Source organism: Ascaphus truei, chromosome 4, assembly GCF_040206685.1.
Source record: "Ascaphus truei isolate aAscTru1 chromosome 4, aAscTru1.hap1, whole genome shotgun sequence".
NCBI lineage: Eukaryota > Metazoa > Chordata > Amphibia > Anura > Ascaphidae > Ascaphus > Ascaphus truei.
The window spans coordinates 258,974,218-258,994,217 of record NC_134486.1 but is presented as its reverse complement, the minus strand read 5'-3'; the positions used below and the strand labels follow the sequence as shown (position 1 = coordinate 258,994,217).

At 46.8% G+C, this 20,000-nt stretch overlaps 2 protein-coding genes across 5 annotated transcripts in view; one reads left to right on the top strand and one right to left on the bottom strand.

Moving 5' to 3' along the window:
* The window catches only part of RPS12 (ribosomal protein S12), a 248,085-nt gene that overhangs the window by 50,603 nt on the left and 177,482 nt on the right, over positions 1 to 20,000 (bottom strand). The window lies entirely within an intron of this gene.
* The window catches only part of SLC18B1 (solute carrier family 18 member B1), a 136,620-nt gene that overhangs the window by 42,583 nt on the left and 74,037 nt on the right, over positions 1 to 20,000 (top strand). For 2 of the 4 annotated variants that reach the window (XM_075597345.1, XM_075597343.1), the window contains exons 1-5: positions 693 to 846; positions 1,900 to 2,036; positions 2,118 to 2,213; positions 4,236 to 4,309; positions 15,745 to 15,892. In XM_075597345.1, the coding sequence (XP_075453460.1) occupies positions 708 to 846; positions 1,900 to 2,036; positions 2,118 to 2,213; positions 4,236 to 4,309; positions 15,745 to 15,892 (594 nt within the window). In that variant the 5' untranslated portion in view covers positions 693 to 707. Of the gene's footprint in view, positions 1 to 692; positions 847 to 1,899; positions 2,037 to 2,117; positions 2,214 to 4,235; positions 4,310 to 15,744; positions 15,893 to 20,000 lie in introns of those variants that run through there. The other 2 variants (XM_075597344.1, XM_075597346.1) reach the window with 1 other exon arrangement.

Below are 20,000 nucleotides of genomic sequence, written 5' to 3'. Positions count from 1 at the left end.
GGAGCGGTCAGAGGACGTACTACAGGGACCCCGTTAATGTAAGTATCTATAGAACAAAGAGGGAGATTCCATTTTGGCGTGTGCATGCACAATAGCCATGGAGAAGCCAGGAGACACACTGGGAGGACTCCGTTGCCATTCGCTGTCGTCATCGAGTGCCGTCGGAAGTCTGGTCAGTTTACCAGCACAGACACGTAGGCATGACACCAGTTTGCAATCACTGCAGGTAAATGCTATGCTTGACAGCTGCTGCATTATGACATGTGCTTTTTATCATGGTTTTGATTGGTTTATTGGGTGTTATGTTGCACTGGGTGGGGATATAAGTAGGAGTCACGGTTACTGTACCATTGCACAGCCCTGAGGAAGGTCGCTCTCTGCAGACCGAAACGTTGGTTTAAGTGCCTGTATTCTCTTCAATACATACTGCATTTGAATATACTCCTGGTGTGCTGTCTCCTAATTACTGGACCTCAATCTGGTAATATCTATCTATCTATCTATCTATCTATCTATCTATCTATCTATCTATCTATCTATCTATCTATCTATCTATCTATCTATCTATCTTTCTATCTTTCTATCTATCTTTCTATCTATATTATACTGCCCATAGGGGTAGATATAATCTGAGGCTGAAATATTGTGGTCTGTCTATACATAATTCACTATAGAGAGGGTACCTAATATAATCCGGGTCCCCACCAATGCCTTATCTCCGTGTCAACCCGATACTGCAGTTGCCTTTGCTGGTGAGCTGGTGGCAGAAGTCAATGTGTGTGGACAATGAATTTCCAAAGGTCCTGCACCACAAACCAAATGTAAAAATAAATAAAATCCCAAGAGGTAATGCAAGAGCTGGAGCCATAACATTTAATTCTGAAAAAGTTTCATGTTTTTACTTGTGTATTAGTAATTTTGTTTGTGTATAAGAAAAACCATCCAACAATATCATTAAACCCAGTCCTCTTGCCTATACTATTATTTGTTCACTAATAGTTTTCTCTGATTATAATTTGCTACTTTAAATGTTTTTCTATGTTATAAACTTAAGCAAGTAAATACAAATGTATCAATGTAAGAACTAAAACAAAAGACAAAAAGGCCTAGTGTTACACATAACTTCACATTATATAGGTGAATACTATTTCTTTTCATAAACAAGGGTCATTTAGTTCAATTCTTTGGCCAAAGTATTTAAAGCCTATAAACACATCACAATATGGCCCATCTGTAGGTCCTAACACTGTTGCACCTGCAGAAAGCTCTCATAACCTCTCTAATGGAAGGAGAGCTGTGGTTACTAGAAAGGTCATTTACAGGTGCTTAGCAAGAACTGCAATTAAAAAGGTGGGATGAGTGAGCTTGGAAGCAGGGAGGAGGGGTCAATGTTGTTTTACCAACTGAAATTAACAAACACACACAGCCCCGATAAGCTACCCAAATCAAGTAAGAACTAATGAGATGTAAATGGAAGATGATTTACAGTAGCTGATGAGTCACAAATAATGGATGTGTGTGTTTCAGAAAATGTGCTTTGTGGTCCTCATATCATGGACTTAATATCTTAAATGCCATTCTTGTGTTCATTGATTTCAATTCAAATTGAATAGTAATTATGAAATATAGATAATAAAAGATTTGATCAGTAGATGTATTTGTGTCTTTAGACTTCCTTAGTCTATTTAGGTCTAGCACTTGGAATTAGTGGAAACCAGATATCAGATGCTCACATCTTTCAGAAGCATACTGGTTTACTGATAAAACTTACTCCCCCGTCATTAACACCCACTCTTTAGTGCAATTAACTCTTCAAGAGGTTGAATTATTAAATAGATTGTACATTTCTAGAACACATTATTTTGAAGTCACTAACTTCCCATCTATGCTTGTTTCCAGACAACATGCCTGAAATTACCACAGACCGTTCCAGAAAGCTATCAAGAGAGCAGATCTTTATACTGATGTCGTCTGCCTCAATTAACTTTAGTTCTATGATCTGTTATTCCATTTTGGGTCCTTTCTTCCCTCAAGAGGTAAAAAGTATATTTGATTAGAATATATTCATGCTGTTGGGGTGCTGAATTTAAATTATGTTTCTTGATATTTTTTTAAAGGCCATAAAGAAGGGAGCCAGTAATACGATGATTGGATGGATTTTTGGGTGCTTCGCCTTATTTAATTTTTTAACCTCATTGATACTAGGAAAATATGTAAGTATCTCTGAATAGTTTTACCATGTAGAGTTTTTAATGTACAAAGAATATTGCTTATGTGAAGAATGCATTAGTATCAACATTTACATGCAGTTCAATTTTGGTTGAACCTGTCAAAAAAGAAAAAAAATCTTCTGTGAATTAATACAAATGAACAAAATGTAATGCTCTTTAAGACAGCTACTAGTATCGGCCAAGTGTACTTGTTTCCTTAGTCATTGTGAATTGGTGCATTTTGATCTCTTTGGCCCAAACACACATGATTCCTGTTACAGTGTTGTACACCATGCACACTTGCTTTGTCACCTTAAAGCTGCAGTTTAAGCAATATCCTACATGGGTGGTTTAAAAAAAAAAAACAGTTGTGTACTATGAGAAAATACTTGTAGCTTTTAAATAAAATAAACATTTTAAAGACTTTTTGAGCCCTGCCCTCTCTAGCAGTGAACCAATTGAATCTAGTACCTGCCTGGTCACATGATCTTCCTCACAGAACTTTGGCTGTCAGGGCAGCAGAAAGGGACCCGAGATGCATTTAGTGAACCCCCAGCTGAATGTCCAGCGATCGATTACAGGAGAACGGATCTATCAGCAACTTAGCTATTCACTTGTCAGTGTGTTGTAGATTGTATTGATGCACATATTGAATGGGCATTTTTTTTTTTAACCGATGGCTTGAACTGCAGCTTTAAACCATTGCCATGACTTTTCATTCTGATTAAGACCGTGGAACATATGTCTTCTATATGTAACTCAGAAATAGCTAATGTCGGTTATATATAAAAGCATTTGCAGATATTTTAAGCTCAAATTTGTTCTGATTAATGCTTTTTAATCAGAAATCTGTGCTATTTTTTTTTTAAACTTTATTTAGCTTCAGGGACTCACTCCTTCGTTGCAGAGAAGGTAACATTTCTATTTTTTTGATAAAAGCACAGAAGGCTGAAATGTCACCCATTGACTTTGTGGCTTTTGTGACAAACGGCTCCCTTTGTGTAGCGCAGCCGTTTGCCCTGGCTCTTCGCGACAGTCTTCAAGGGTTTAATTTGTAGAAAAGGAAAAACACGTGTACTGTATACACAGACAAGAGGCACTTAGCCCTCAACCTTCAGCGGTGTATTTTTCCAAAAGCCACTTAAACCATGGGTACACTGTGCCTTTAAGCAAACAAAATCATAAAATAAAAACCTATTCCCTATAGGGAAACTAACTAAACTTTGCTGTGGCCCTTTCTAATAGTGCTGGCCAGCTAAACTGGTTCCCAGCCCAAAACATATCCTATCCTATTCAACCAAACAGTCTTTTAACATTGCAGATTCTTATTGATTGGTTATCTGTATTGTAGGGGATTCCTCTCTGTGTAGCTCCAACAGCAAACATGAACGCTGGTTCCGGGGAGGTGGCTGCGTCCAGCCCGTGGAAATCTTTATGCTGGGTGGGGGTCCCAGCTGGTCCCAGCAGCCCATGTTTCCTTCAGAGCTGGGGAACCAGAACAGCCAGGGTCCTTCCTGGCTTGGAGAAAATCAATCTCTCCCCTTGCTGGAGAAAAGCAGTCTCTCTCTTGTGCAGGGTACTTCCTGCCTTTTTAAACTTCACTTAGGAGTGCTGCCTTAATTAGTACCAGGAGCAGCAAGTTCCCATAGAGGAATTTAACCTCCTGTACACTGGAACCTTCACACTCCGCTAGCTCTCTAGTCCATAAGGACAGTGACTCTGTCACACTTTCTATTGGCCGCTGAAAAAAGGCTGATCCAGGTGGCCATATTGTTCTTTCAGACAAACATTGCCGCTACCAAAGAATGTTTTATGATAACTTTGGTTTCTAGGGATGATTGCTTGTTTTTAAGTCATTTTTTTCCCATTCAGGTTAATTCTGCCCTCTGATTCCAATCAACCATACTTTAATAATTATAGGCTGATTCGATAATTGTTAAGGTTCTGTAATAAATGGTGTAAATGTAATAAGATGCTCATACAATGATGATAAATAATGATAAACTATGTTTCTAACTATTACAGCTTGTGCAGATTGGAGCAAAATTTATGTTTGTGACTGGAATGTTCGTATCTGGAATTGCGACAATTCTGTTTGGGTGAGTTTTTACCTCTGGAAAATGTATCACTCATATTAACATTCTCCAATTGGTGTAGTGAAAGGAAAATCTGACTGAAATGAAGACACGCTTTTCATGAACAACAACAACCACTATAAGCTTTTACCCCCACCCGAGCACCATTTATTATCTAAAGATGCTTAACAACTTGCAAACTGTAATGCCAATATCTCTTCACTTGGAAAAATCAGCAGGAAGAACTAAAATAAATATACTTACTTTTTATAGTCGGATGTTCGGTTGAGATGTTTTCACAATTTCGAATTGGCTGTTTTTGCGCATGAACAAAGTTTTGCTTGTGCAAGATAGATAGACATACTTTGCATACTTCTCTCTCTTCTTTTTAAAGTTCGTTGGGACAAACTATTTTTATTGTGGCACTAAATGTACAATAAAAAGTTGCAATGTTTGTCAGCGTGTGATGTGAGTGGACCACAATGGTAATAACAGATAAAACTGAAGCCCAACTAAGTGAAGCAGGTCCAAAGCTCCAAAAGAGTTAGGCAGAAGTGGCTCAAGTCTCAGGGAAGGCTGCAGGCACATATTGAGTGTGATCACCAAAACATAGATTGTAAGCTCCACGGGGCAGGGACTTGTGGCTGCAAAATGTCTCTGTAAAGCGCTACGTAAAACTAGCAGCGCTTTACAATAACATGCTATTATTGTTATTACCAACGGGAGAAGGAAGCCTCCTTGAAATGATAAGAGGAATTCGCAAAAAGTGCTTTTATAGAAGGAAACTCAAGGGCAAAGGAAATACAAGTAACTTTGAATAGATGTCAATAGAGGTCAAAATGTGGATCCAGCTTGGACCTACTTTTAGGGTTGCTGGCCCAAGAAAGCAATGGACCTTTGACAAGAATGAAAAGTTTATTTAAAAAGGAGATGTTGAACACGTAGGCCATTATTTAATACTCGGTGAAGTCATGGAATCCTCTGTGCTCCACTCATTTCAGTGTAGCTCTTAGAAGAGATATGTGGTGATGTCAGACCGAGTACATTCTAACCACTTCACAGCGCCTGCCAGCCGAATAAAGCCTGTAATATAGTGTGTGCGCTACAGTCAATGATCATTGCCTGTGTGGTCCTGACGTGCTATAGTTGAGACGTGATGTGAGCATTGGCACGGCAGATCTAAGGAAATACAAGAAATTTGTATTTTTGTGCTGTTGATGCGCCACGTGACGCTGTGAGCCAGTCACAGTGCGGCCTAACGCTGTGACATCATAGCCACGTCTCCTAGCCGCACACAACACTGCTTGCCCTATAGACACTAAATGCGCACGCTATGTACACACGCAACGCTGTACGTGAACTAGCGCGTACTATAGTAAAAGTCCAAGGCCAACAGCACGAAAATACAAATTTCTTGTATTTCCTCAGATCTGCTGCATCAATGCTCATGGCCGTGCATGCGCGCGTCTCAACTATAGCAACATCGGGCTCACACAGGCAATTATCATTGACGCACGCACGGTAGTGCACATGCGCACTACATTACAGGCCTAAGGGGTTGGTCACCGGCGCTCCTGAGTGTTTCACAAGCTCCCTAATGGGTGTTGGGAAGTGTCCTGTGACGGCCTCTGCTCCACGAGTACCTGTCTGCCCATCCGTTATTAAGGTTGAACTTTTAGACCCGCTTACCTCGCATATATTACCGAGACTCAGTAAGTCGACTACAGTAGCGGCTCAGGATGCACCAGAATCTGTTGTACTACAAGGCACCTGCTGTTTGCTGGCATACAGCCTAACCCAGGGTCCGATTTCTTCACAGACCCTTTTTTCTATAGTCCGCCTATCCACTACAGAGGTGGACTGTTCAGACCCGCTTACCTCGCATGCACTATGGAGACTTAGTAAGTTGACTGCGGTAGCGGCTCATGATACACTAGCATTTGTCCCAACACTTGACACTTGATGCTTGCTGGTGTCTAGTCTAATTCAGGTCAGACCGTCTTTGCTAGGCAGGGCAACACTCGCTTTAAGAACTCTTGAGTTCTAGTCCACCTACAGGTCCTTAACAGAGCCAAAGCAACCTCTGACTTTTCAGCATAACTCTCATGTACTAACCTAATGGAGTACACATTCCTCCTTTGATATATACTTTAATACAGAGGCGAGAGCGTCTTATTTAATATACTTTCCTAGGGTCTGTTTCACCTGTAAGAATTAGCCTGTCTACGCTGTGATGGATTTTAATCACCATCTTTGAAGTGCCGGTTGTCCTCATGATGTTAAACCCTTCCACGCTGGCTTGGTGGCCAGGGGCAGTGAAGGCATATAGGGGAGCCTCTCTTTGGGAGATGCCTTTGGGGCAACTCAGGTGTTATGCCCCAGAGATTCTTTGGCTGAAAACAAAAAAAATTCTGTTTTAAATAGTATTTGTGAAAAATGTTTTTTAACCGAGTCTCTCATTGTATACAAAAGCCAGAGGTGCCAAATGCTACATAAAATTGACAAAACATATATGGTAATAGGTATAAAGTTAAAATATTTCAATAATAATATTTACTTGGTTATTTAGTTTAACCCTTTGGCCAAAGCGTCGTAAGCCTGCATACCTCGTCAAGGTAAACCAAATGAATGCAGAGGCGTCACCCCCAAAGCTCACCCCACCCCATCTTTTTAACTTGGGAAGTTCTGACATTGCTGAATGGACAAGACTCACTGCAGTTGCTTCCCCTCATACAGAGGTTAAACGAAGGGTTCACAGTTTTAGTGTTAGGACCTGCATTCATTTGGTTTACCTTGACGAGGTATGCAGGCTTACGACGCTTTGGCCAAAGGGTTAAACTAAATAACCAATTACTATTATTATTGAAGTATTTTAACTTTATAACTGTAGCCCTTTTTGTGAATCCCAGGTCTAAGTGAACTACTGGTGTTGTGTATACCTGTGGTTTCAGGAGCTCTGAGCCTCCGCCATGGGAGAGCCTGGGGTCATACCCTTAACTATCATGGTGCAGCGCCTCCACTTACCCAGGATCCCCATATTAGAGAATCTACCCTGAGTAAGAAACATACAACGGTATTGTGCAACAGGCAACCTTTTACTATTGCAATTAGTTAACGAAAGCTTAGAGAGTATACATGACACGTCTTAACCCTTATACTCTATATATCACATCATGTAACACACACACAGTGGCTCAGCCACACCTTGTTAGGTATAATGTTCTGTACACAGGTGGCTCTGCCACTCTCCCTAGGAGTATGTCCTGTAACTAGTATCTGTATAGCATAGTATGCTGGCACACTGGTGCCCCCAATTAGTTAGTGGGAGGCGGGATCAGCGCCTGATGACCGGTGTAGGTGCACTTGTTGATTAAAGATACCTTCCGGTCACTACGGTGACCACACCACTTCACACAAGTCCCCAGTGTTGCTCCAGCCTTGCGCCGACACTCCGTTATGCTGTGCGGTCTGTCCTCCAGACCAAGATGGCGTCCGCAACTCCGCAGCTGAACCCGCACTAAAGGGTGGGTCCCTAACTACTACGGCCGTCCCTACAAAAGCGGCACCCTACGATGACAGGGGTAATGCTCCTGGGGGCTGGGGAATGTCTCTCACCTAAGCGGAAGGGTCACTGACCCTCCGCTCGCGCACACGAGGTTCCGCCACCTTCCTCCTTCACCTCTCACTCGTGTCTCCCACCGCCCACACGCATCCTGTCTTCTCTATCCAGAGTCTCGCACCCTATTGGTCCTCAGCCTCAGCTGACTCTCCCACAGTTCAGAGTTCAGAGTGCAACCCCCAAAGTCTCTCCAGATTGGTTGCCGTTCGCGCGCTTTCCTCGCGCATGCGCAGCCTGACTCTTACTCAGTGACCTTACTGGCAAAAGAACAGTATGGCGCTTCCTATGTCAGTGACAGCGCGGAACCATCATATATATGTATACACATCCTTACATTCTCCCCTCTCCAGATTCCAACGTCCCCGCTGGACTACCTAAACAACATATATGTGAACTTATTTACACCGCCCTCTCTTTCCTAGATCAGGTTACACATTTCGTTGAACAGTACCACCATAGCTTGCATTCTATGCCGAGCCCACTGCTGAGCCTCATAATGGGGTGCCCCAAATTGATCGTATGCCATTCGCATGGGAGGCTGACTGGTTCTTTGACTTCGCCGAGGTTGATTCTCCTCTGCTTCCTCTGCAGAGTATCCAGTCTCATCTGGTATTTCCATCTCTACCCTTGAGGGGTTTTCAGCATTATTAAAGTCTCTTTGGGGTGTGAAACATGGGCTTTGTGGATCTAGGGACTGACTCACTGGAGTCAGATTATCAATGTTCGGGCCAAGAGGCTCTTTACCCGTAGCTCCTTCGGGAGATGCCCCCGCGGCCGGAAGGCCCCTTTGAGAGGTTCCTTCCATCGGATCCTCAGAGGTGGCAATTTTCACAGTCTCTAGGCCATCCTCTGGAGTTTCAGCTTCTCCATCTATTGGCGTAGCAGATAATTCTAACTCCTTGTTCCCTACTTGAGGTATGGGAAGTAGATGATTCCTATGCCACACTTTTACGCGGCCTTCGGAGTCCTTGATCCGATACACAGGAAGGCCAGGCATTTGTGACTCCACCTCGTACACACCTTCCCGCCACCGGTCCGCCAATTTATGTTTCCCAGGAACACCTAAGTTGCGTAAGAGGACCGCGTCCCCGGGGTGAATCTCCTTGTGACGTACTTTGTGATCGTAGCGTCTTTTATTTCCCGCATTCAATTGTGCTGCCGTTCGTTCAGCCAATTTATAAGCCTGCTGCAAACTGTCCCTTAGTCGCTGTACATATCGAAAATGCGTCCTATTGGATACCCCATCGGTAGATATCCGTAGTCGCACATCCACCGGTAACCGGGCTTCTCTTCCGAACATCAAAAAGTACGGGGTGTACCCAGTGGACTCATGCCGGGTACAATTATACGCATGCACCAACGCTTCGACGTGCTTACTCCACTCCGTCTTTTGTGGGCTTGTCAGTGTCCCCAACATATCTAACAAGGTGTGATTGAACCGTTCGGGCAACGCATCCCCTTCGGGGTGGTACGGGGTAGTCCGTGACTTGGCAATGTTTAGTAGTGTGAGCAATTCCTTTATCAGTGTACTCTCAAAGTCCCTGCCCTGATCAGAGTGAAGACGATTTGGTAATCCATAATGAATTAAATACTTCTCCCACAGGACTCGGGCCACCGTTACGGCCTTCTGATCTTTTGTAGGGAATGCTTGGGCGTACCTGGTGTAGTGGTCAGTGATCACGAGAACATTACTAATGCCCCGACTGTCGGGCTCAATACAGAGAAAGTCCATACACACCAGATCCATGGGGCCCGAACTTTTCAAGTGTGCCATGGGAGCCGCCCTGGTGGGCAGTGTCTTCCTTTGTAGGCAGCGGTTACACCTTCGACAATGCTGCTCCACGGACTCCCTCATCCTAGGCCAGTAGAACCTATCCTGTAGCAGCCCAAATGTCTTATCAATGCCCAAATGGCCATGGTCATCGTGAAGGGCCCGAAGGACTAGGGTCCTCAAGCGTTCCGGTAGAAACAGCTGACGCCGATCGGGATGGTTATGATATGGTATCACCCGATATAACAAACAATTGTCCATTTCGAACTTCCCAAACTCGTTCAACAGGAGTTTCACCAAGTTCTTGGGGGCTTGCTTCAGTATAGAAGGATCATCTCGTTGTACCGCTTGACGAGCCATCTCCACTATGGGGTCTTGAGTTTGGTAATGCACTAGATCCCTCCATGAGATGATATTATCTTCCGTGATATTCATCCCTTCTCGACCTTGATAGGCCCGAGGAATGGCTCGTGAATGGCATCCCAAAGAGTCAGCAACCCGTAATTCCGAGAATGCTACCTGATTGTCGACTACCGCAGCCACGGAACAGAGAGCACGAATCCCGGGACCCGGTATATACTTCCTCATCAGGGGTAGATTGAAGGCCAGGTCGACGAGACAGAGCATCGGCACCTATGTTGGTGGGTCCGGGTTTGTATTTGAGGTTGAACCTATAGTTGGCCAGGGCAGCTAACCAACGGTGTCCAGTGGCGTCCAATTTGGCTGATGTATTTATATATGTCATGGGGTTGTTGTCCGTGCGTACTTCGAACTGTACCCCATACAGGTAGTCATGCAGCTTGTCCACCACGGCCCATTTTAGGGCCAAGAATTCCAGTTTATGGACCGGATAGTTCTGCTCACTAAGTGTCAAGCTTCGGCTCGCATAGGCCACCGGACGTAGCCCTGTCTCATACTTCTGATGCAATACCGCTCCCAGCCCGCTAAGGCTAGCATCGACATGTAGGACATATTCCCGTTCTGGATCCGCATAGGCCAAGACCGGAGCCTGAGTGAGGCTAGTCTTTAAGTTCAGGAAGGCCTGTTCACATTCTGGGGTCCATTTCTCCCCAAAGGGCGTCTGTGCCGTGACCCCCTTCCTCTCGGTTTCTCCTGGGTACACCTTTAGAAGATCGTTCAGCCGCTTTGCTTTGCTAGAGTAGCCTTCCACGAACCGCCGATAATAGCCACAAAATCCCAAAAACGACCGCAGCTCCTGAATATTCTGAGGCCTAGGCCAGTTCACCACCGCTTCTATCTTCCCAGGATCGGTGGACACCCCTTCGGCCGATACGATGTGGCCCACATACGTCACAGAGGACCGACAGAATTTACATTTGTCCAGAGACAGTTTTCAGGCCCTCCCCCTGAAGCCTATCCAGTACCTTCATTAGTCTCTCGGAGTGTTCTTCAAGAGTCCGCCCAAACACTATAATGTCGTCCAGGTACACCAGGCATTCTTGCGGGTTCAGGTCTCCGAGAGTCTTTTCCATTAATCGCTGGAACGTGGCGGGTGCCCCGCAGATCCCTTGCGGCATGCGTGTGAACTGATAAAACCCCAAGGGGCAGATGAAGGCCGTCTTTTCTTGGTCCTCCTGGCCCATGGGTACCTGGTAATACCCCGACCTGAGGTCGAGTACACTGAACCAAGTACTTCCCGTCAGAGCGTTCAATAAATCTTCGATTCGGGGCAGCGTGTATTGATCGGGAATGGTGCGGGTATTTAGGGTTCGGTAGTCCACGCATAGGCGTTCGGTCCCGTTCTTTTTGCGGACTACCACGATGGGCGAGGCGTAAGGACTCCGGGACCCTTGCACAATCCCAGCCCTCTCCATTTCGGCGAGTAACCTTCTCACTTCGTCTACGTCCCGTGGGGCGAGTCGTCGAGAACGTTCCCGGAAGGGAGTAGCATCACTCATTCGGATGGTGTGGCGGGCACTGCGGCTGCATCCCACATCCATGTCACTGGTGGAGAACACCTGTTGGCGCTTTTGTAACTCGATCCGCAGCCTTTCCCTCCACTCCTCAGGGAGCGGAGAATCCCCAAAGTCGAATTCTAGCCGGGACCCGGAGGTATGACCATAGTTGTGGGGTCGCCCCGTTACGCTCTTTTCTTCGGGAGTCACAGGGTATATTCTGCCTAGTGGCTGGCGTCGATCAATGCTCATGGGATATGGGGAGATATTTTGCACGTATACCCAGGTGCGCTCAGGGATTTTTCCAGGCCACTTCTTGACGGAGGCCAACACCTCGTAGCCCAGCCGGTGCTCATCCTGGGCCACACATTCTAAGGAGAAGAGCTGATCCTCCGGGCGTCGACCCGGGTAGTGGCATGCGGCGACCATCATTCTTCCTTCCCCCGGGGGAATTTGAGTCAGTCCCCACTCTTGACTATAGAGCATCCCATGCTCTTCTTCAGTCGCGATTTTCCCGCAGACCTCTTGGAGAGCAGGGCAGGCGGCCAGGGCCAGCAGCGGGGCTTCTCCCGCCTCTTGCAAATACATGCGGAACACCGCGCGCACAATGTCAGCGTTAGTGCCCAAGATGATCGGGGGCACTGGGGTGATCCTGCGGTTCAGGGCACACTAGGGCCTCCACTTCCATGGGATGATGTTTACCAGTGTTCAGCTGTGGGATGTCTAACTGCACCTTTACTACGCCGTCTATGGGGTAATCCTCATGACTCAATCCCCTCAGTCGCAAGGCATCCGCAGAGAGTAACGGTAATCGATGGAGGTGTTGATCGTAGAAGGGCCGGTATACGATGGTCACCTGAGATCCCGTGTCCAGCAATGCGGCGGCGTAGATGCCTTCGATAACTACCCGAATGATGGCGGCGGGGCCGATTCGGCTGCTTGGGGATGGCGGCGACGTCTCTCCATCCTCCAGAGTCTTGCACGGCATTGACTGCGCGGGCCGGGATGCCGTTTTCCGTAAGGTGGGGCAACGGGCACGCAGATGTCCCATCTTCCCACACGCGTAGCACTGAATCTGGCTGAGGTAATTCTCGCTTTTCCCGGTTGGTGAACTTCGCCCGGTCGAGAGACGAGGCCGGGGCGCCACTGGTGTGCTGGCGTCCTCGTGGTCGGGATCGAGGTCCCCAGGTTCGGGTCCGTCGGCCTTGGGTTCCACTTTCTTGACTTCCTTACTTCCGGACGGGGGCTTTTTCCCAGGAGCCAGGTCACGTCCTAACAACACCGTCTTGTGCGCTTGGACCCGATCCATTAGGTCGTGAAACGATAAGGCTTGCCTGGGAGTTAGACAGCTACTAACCCGTACCGACACGGGGTGTAGGGGTAGGACCCCTCAACAGCTGAGTGGTGCGCAGTCCATTGGCTTCTATACTTGGCAACACGCCCTTCCTCACCAGATTCCATAAGTCCAGGTGCAGTCGCCTGAGGAAGTCGGATACCATTTCCCCTTCCTTCTGGGCTAACGCGTGAAATTTGGCCATCAACGCATAAGTATCCACCGGGGCCCCATACGCCTTTGTCAGGCAGTAGATGAGATCTGCTGCATCAGCCTCCGGATTGTCATCTCGGTAGTAGTGCACCATGTGGGACGCGGGGGACCGTAAGCACTCAACGATGCGTTGTCTTCGGACCGCGTCCGTGCAGGTCCATTTGTCCACTTGTTCTGTGTGATCCAACCAGTCCTCTATTCCTACTTCCCCTTGGGGCGTGGGTTTCTCGCCGGAGAAGGCCTTTAACTTCCTATACTGGAGCGACTGGGTTGTGTTGTGGAGAGCGGCTGCTATCGCGGGAATAGAGGTGTCTCCCGGTAGGCTATCCCCGACTGCGGGGTAAGTGTCCAGTCTGGATAAGCTAAGTCGGTTGAGGCCGGACCACAGGCCTGGCGGGGTGGCCGAGGAGCCTAGGTTCAGGGCTGCTGGCCAGCGCGGTTGCAGACCACGGTCAGGGGAATGGTCTGTGCCCCCAGTCGCGGCACCTTCTGCGGCTGTATACTCTCTCTGTGGGGTGGAAGTGGCCAGGGGCGCAGGGGTGTCCACCTGGACTATGGGGCAGCGCACCCCCGGGGCCTCGGGCAACAGCAGTATACGGGGCAAGGCCTCGGGGCATATATCTTGTTCAGTGGCATACAAGACCCGGCGCCAGGCATGGTCGCGGTCATAGAAATGGTCTTGTACTTGGGCATTGTCCAGGAGCGGGAGTTTGCGGACCTGCTCGGTCACTGTACCTAACGAGATTGTGGCGGGAACATGGCCCAGCGCGAAAGCACGATTTAAGGGAATCCCGCGCCGCTGGGCCCACTTGCGCACCTCGAGCGCCGAGGGCACCGACATGATGTGTTTTGGTTGCACAATATGAGAAAAAAATGAGGGGGCACCCCAGGTCTAAGTATCTCAGCAGCGCTTCCAAATGTAGCCCTTTTTGTGAATCCCAGGTCTAAGTGAACTACTGGTGTTGTGTATACCTGTGGTTTCAGGAGCTCTGAGCCTCCGCCATGGAAGAGCCTGGGGTCATACCCTTAACTATCATGGTGCAGCGCCTCCACTTACCCAGGATCCCCATATTAGAGAATCTACCCTGAGTAAGAAACATACAACGGTATTGTGCAACAGGCAACCTTTTACTAATGCAATTAGTTAACGAAAGCTTAGAGAGTATACATGACACGTCTTAACCCTTATACTCTATACACTGGCGACACACTTTATCGCAGTGCGGCCAGATCCGCAAGCCGGGAGATTTCCCGGCTTGCTAGTGGCCGCCCCTCGGCGTGCCGCGCGTCATAGACGCGCGGTCACGCGTCATCGGGAGCCTGCGCCCCCTGCACGCGTGTCCAAGGGCTCCCCGAGGGAGCCCTGGTGTCCCGCGATCGCGGGACAGCGGCAGGGGGTTCCGGGGGACCCGGCGGACCCGGCAGCGGTAGGGAGAGCGCCCCGATCGGAGGGCGCTCTTCCGCTGCTTCGGCGCGCGCCCGTCACACTCGGGCGCGCGCCAGGCTACTGCTGCGGCACAGAACGGGCAAATGCTCGAATAAACTGTGCCGCAGCAGTATATCACATCATGTAACACACACACAGTGGCTCAGCCACACCTTGTTAGGTATAATGTTCTGTACACAGGTGGCTCTGCCACTCTCCCTAGGAGTATGTCCTGTAACTAGTATCTGTATAGCATAGTATGCTGGCACACTGGTGCCCCCAATTAGTTAGTGGGAGGCGGGATCAGCGCCTGATGACCGGTGTAGGTGCACTTGTTGATTAAAGATACCTTCCGGTCACTACGGTGACCACACCACTTCACACAAGTCCCCAGTGTTGCTCCAGCCTTGCGCTGACTCTCCGTTATGCTGTGCGGTCTGTCCTCCAGACCAAGATGGCGTCCGCAACTCTGCAGCTGAACCCGCACTAAAGGGTGGGTCCCTAACTACTACGGCCGTCCCTACAAAAGCGGCACCCTACGATGACAGGGGTAATGCTCCTGGGGGCTGGGGAATGTCTCTCACCTAAGCGGAAGGGTCACTGACCCTCCGCTCGCGCACACAAGGTTCCGCCACCTTCCTCCTTCACCTCTCACTCGTGTCTCCCACCGCCCACACGCATCCTGTCTTCTCTATCCAGAGTCTCGCACCCTATTGGTCCTCAGCCTCAGCTGACTCTCCCACAGTTCAGAGTTCAGAGTGCAACCCCCAAAGTCTCTCCAGATTGGTTGCCGTTCGCGCGCTTTCCTCGCGCATGCGCAGCCTGACTCTTACTCAGTGACCTTACTGGCAAAAGAACAGTATGGCGCTTCCTATGTCAGTGACAGCGCGGAACCATCATATATATGTATACACATCCTTACATTACTATTACCATATATGTTTTGTCAATTTGATGTAGCATTGGGCACCTCTGTCTTTTGTTGTACAATTGCCACGCTCAGAAGCACTCTTTTTGGCATAAATATATATTCATGATGTGGTGGGCGTAGGAGTTTGAGCTAGCTGGGAATGTGTGTATGTCTCTCATTGTGCAACATTTTCTAGTTCAAGTGCTTTTATTTTAAAATATGTGATAATTGTGTTTAATATATTTTACCTCCATGGTTTCTTGTCTTTCAGTCTGTTGGACAAAGCACCAGATGGAACGATATTCATATTTCTTTGTTTTATAGTGAGATCAGTCGATGCAATAGGATTTGGTGCTTCAATGACAGCATCCTTTTCTATTCTTGCAAAGACATTCCCTAACAATATAGCCACCGCAATGGTATGTAAATGCTATTTGATACTATAAAGCATGCAAGCTGCTGAATATTCAGGGAACATGTACAATGTGCGCGCATGGAAGAGAAATGTACGATGCTGTATTTTATGCGGCAAAATCATTAACCTGGTTGACATATGATAAACACTTGGGGTCTGTGTATCAAGGAAAGTTTGAACTTGGGGTTGGTACAGAGACCATCTTGCGCAGGGCTCGAGTCTTAAAAAAAACAGTTACAGGACCTCACTCGCAGAATGATGCTTTACAAAGGGAGGGGTAAAGATAAGGACAGGGGTGACTCTATAGTGGCAGCAGGGGTGGAAACTGATCCCGCTACAGAATGTTCTTCCCCCAAGTTTGCCCCCCCCCCCCTCCGTTACGAGGGTGGGGGAAGTCCTAACATGTCCCTGTACACCAAGGAGATAGAGGTACAGCTTCCCCGCACCATTTTACCAGTGGCGTACTTTATGTCACCCATTCCTTCTTCTATATAACTCACTACCCTCCATATGTCACTTTCCACTCAATTTCAGCCACATCACCCAATATTCATTCTCAACACATACACTCGCTCCCTTCCATGTTACCCTCCTTCTGTCATCCACTCTTCCCCATGATGCCCCCACCCCATATTCATACTCTCCCCCCTTTGTCACTCACCCCTGCCATGTCACTCCTACCCCTCTCCCCCCCAGCTCCCCCATGTTAAAGGTCAGGTTTTTGGTATATCTGTATGTACGGTGCTGCATTGTTTTGTTATTGCTTGCATGTTGTGATAATGTATTCTGTATTTCTAATGCTCCTGTATTTATTTAATATAAATCTACAATAATAAGATGTGTAGATTTTTATTTAGTGCAGTATTCTGGCCTTTTGAATTGATTTTTTTTTTTTAATTTGATTTTATGTTAATTTTGCTCCACTAATTATACAGGTATTAATTTCCCCATATTTAGGGCTGATCTCTAGTGTGTACAGTGCTATGTGCGGCATAAAGGTTTTGGTGCACCACTAAACCAGTCCTGCATTGCGCAGCGCAAAATGTATCCTATCCTGCCCCCCAGACATTTTACTGTAGCTGTCACCCCAAATCAGAAAATGTAGAATCGCCCTTGTGAAAAAAGTTGAGTCGGTGGTCAGTGTGCCATTTCAAACCATTAGTACTGTGCTCTAATCCAGGAAATCTCAACTTATTTGAAGAAGGAATGTAGTATAACAATATTTATAATGTATATTGCATCAGTTCTTTGGAGCTGAGCTGCGGTGAGGTAAGAAAAGTTGCTTACATCTGATGCAGATTTTTAGACTTGCACCACTTCAGCTATAGAGGATTTTGTGGGGTAAATGAAAGACAAAAGTATGGTGCAGTGATGCATCTCATTATAATCTGTGCACCATCTAACTCCTCCCCAACTCCTCCTCCTGTCACTCCCCATGCTCCAAGCTGGGGCACAAGTAGAGCAAAACGCTTTGAAATATAGATGCAGGGTTAAACAGTAGTACTATGTTGACACACCTGGCAATGTTGTGCAGAGGCTCAATGAGTAAGTATGTCACAAATAGCAGATGTGGTACTTTACTTCCAATTATCGCTTCCCTAATGCGTGGTGGCCGCTCTCAGAAGCTGTCACTGGAAGGCTCAGTGTTTTCCTTAGCACGTGCATTTGAGATTCCTCTTGTTTGCTTATTATACAGTGGGACTAAAAAAATGGGAATTCAAGGAATAATGAACCCAGCAGCACTTAGTGACATGGGTGCGCATAGGAGCTGATACAGTACACCTCTATTTCTCTCCTCTCCGTTCTGTACATTCTCCCATCTCCACACATTATTTTGATTCCTCAGTTATTCTTCCTTGCCATGTAGTGTGTTATGCTGCAGTTATGAGGCAACTTTTAGCAGCTTTAGCAACATAAAGTAATTTGTTAGTTAGTAGTCAAGTCAATCCCCTTTTAGTACAGTTTTTTTTTTCTAAATAAAAAATTGGACTGAAGTGTCTAATTTTGAAAGCACAATAGCAGATTCTAAAGAAACTATAATGCATGTTGCTTTTAGCAGATGCTGCTTTGAACATGTACAGTACCTGATCAGTAAATTAACTCTAAAGTGATTCCAGTTTCGCTGTGATCAGAGCCAAGTTAAAAAGCATATCTGAACTTTTCCCCTCTGATTATGATTACTATAAACATGCATTATTCAGCAAAATCTTCAGCACGCTATTAACTGGACATGTCCTGAGGTACTGCTGCTGCAGATTCGCACAAATACCAGTAAAATGGTGGTAGATATCACAAGGCCCAGCATATATAAATATCTGCACTGTGCACACAACTTCACAAGATCAAGATTGTTTAAAGAAGATCACAATTTTAATTTGTTCCACATAAAAATCACTTAAAATCTTTACAGTAAACAATTGCAGTAATCTTAATCACCGGAAGACTTGCATAGCTTTCAAACTAAGGCACCATAGGTACGACTTGCACATCTCCCAAACTAAGACACAGGAGGTAAGACTTGCATAGCTCTGAAGCTAAATACTGTAAGTCTCACCTCCAGTAATAAAGATTTGTGCAAAGCTTTAAAGGGATTTTTAGATGTGATGAATTTAGATGTGATGAATCTTATTCAAACAAGTTTGGTGTTGGGAAGTTGGCGTGTACAGTGAAGATATATATATATATATATATATATATATATATATATATATATATATATATATATATATATATATATATATATATATATACAGTGCTTGACAAATCACCCAAAAAGCTACTCGCCCCCTAGTCCCGCCCCCGCTTTTAAAAAAATACATAAATAAAATAAATTGAATAAATTACTAGTAAGAACATTTGTTTTTGACATAAGTTTATTTATTATATTACATTATACTATAATTAGTCCTTGTTACGTGTGTGTGTGTGTGTGTGTAAGTGTGTATATGTCGGATCTAGAAAAAAAAGCCAGATGTGAATGACTAGTTTCCTGCACCCCTTAACCAGTGTCTGGACGCCCCCGCTTCACAATATTTAAAGCAGCAATCCCGCCTGGGATCTTACCTGATCCGCAGTCCCTCAATGTCCAGGTACCTCATTCCTGCAATGTTATGGATTGGAGGGGAGGTGTTCCCTACCTGTCTTCTGGTTTAGTGGGGATTCCGATGTCTCCCGTGTGAAGCTTGAGTCAGATCTGGAAGAAAGCAGTATAGGTTATTTCGGTCTATTATATTGCAGTTACGATATATAGGGTAAATAAGATATCCAGATCCAGAGTGTGAGACAGAGAGAGTGTGGGTGAGAGACAGAGAGTGAGAGAGAGACAGAGAGAGAGTGACAGAGAGGGGAGAGAGAGGCAGAGAGGGGAGAGAGAGGGGGAGAGAGACAGAGACAGAGGGGAGAGAGACAGAGACAGAGGGGAGAGAGACAGAGACAGAGGGGAGAGAGACAGAGACAGAGGGGAGAGAGACAGAGACAGAGGGGAGAGAGACAGAGACAGAGGGGAGAGAGACAGAGACAGGGGGGGGCAGACAGAGACAGGGGGGGGACAGACAGAGACAGGGGGGGTCAGACAGAGAGGGGGTAGAGAGACAGAGAGGGGGGTAGAGAGACAGAGAGAGACAGAGAGGGGGGTGGAGAGACAGAGAGGGGGGGAGGGGGGAGAGATAGAGAGACAGAGAGGGGGGAGAGACAGAGAGGGGAGGGAGAGACAGAGAGGGGGGGGAGAGACAGAGGGGGGGGGAGAGACAGAGAGGGGGGGAGAGACAGAGAGAAGAGGGAGATGGGGGGTAACTGACTGACAGGGGGGAGGTAACTGACTGACCTGGGGGGGGTGTAACTGACTGACTGGGGGGGACTACTGACTGACTGGGGGGGTTACTGGGTGGGGAGGAGGTGACTGACTGGGTGACTTTGACTGACTAGGTGGGGGGGTGACTGATTGGGGGGGTGTAACTCTGGTGTTCTACACACACACGCACGCACGCACGCACGCACACACACACTCTATCCCATACACACACACACACTCTCTATCCCATACACACACACACACACTCTCTATCCCATACACACACACACACACACACACACTCTCTATCCCATACACACAC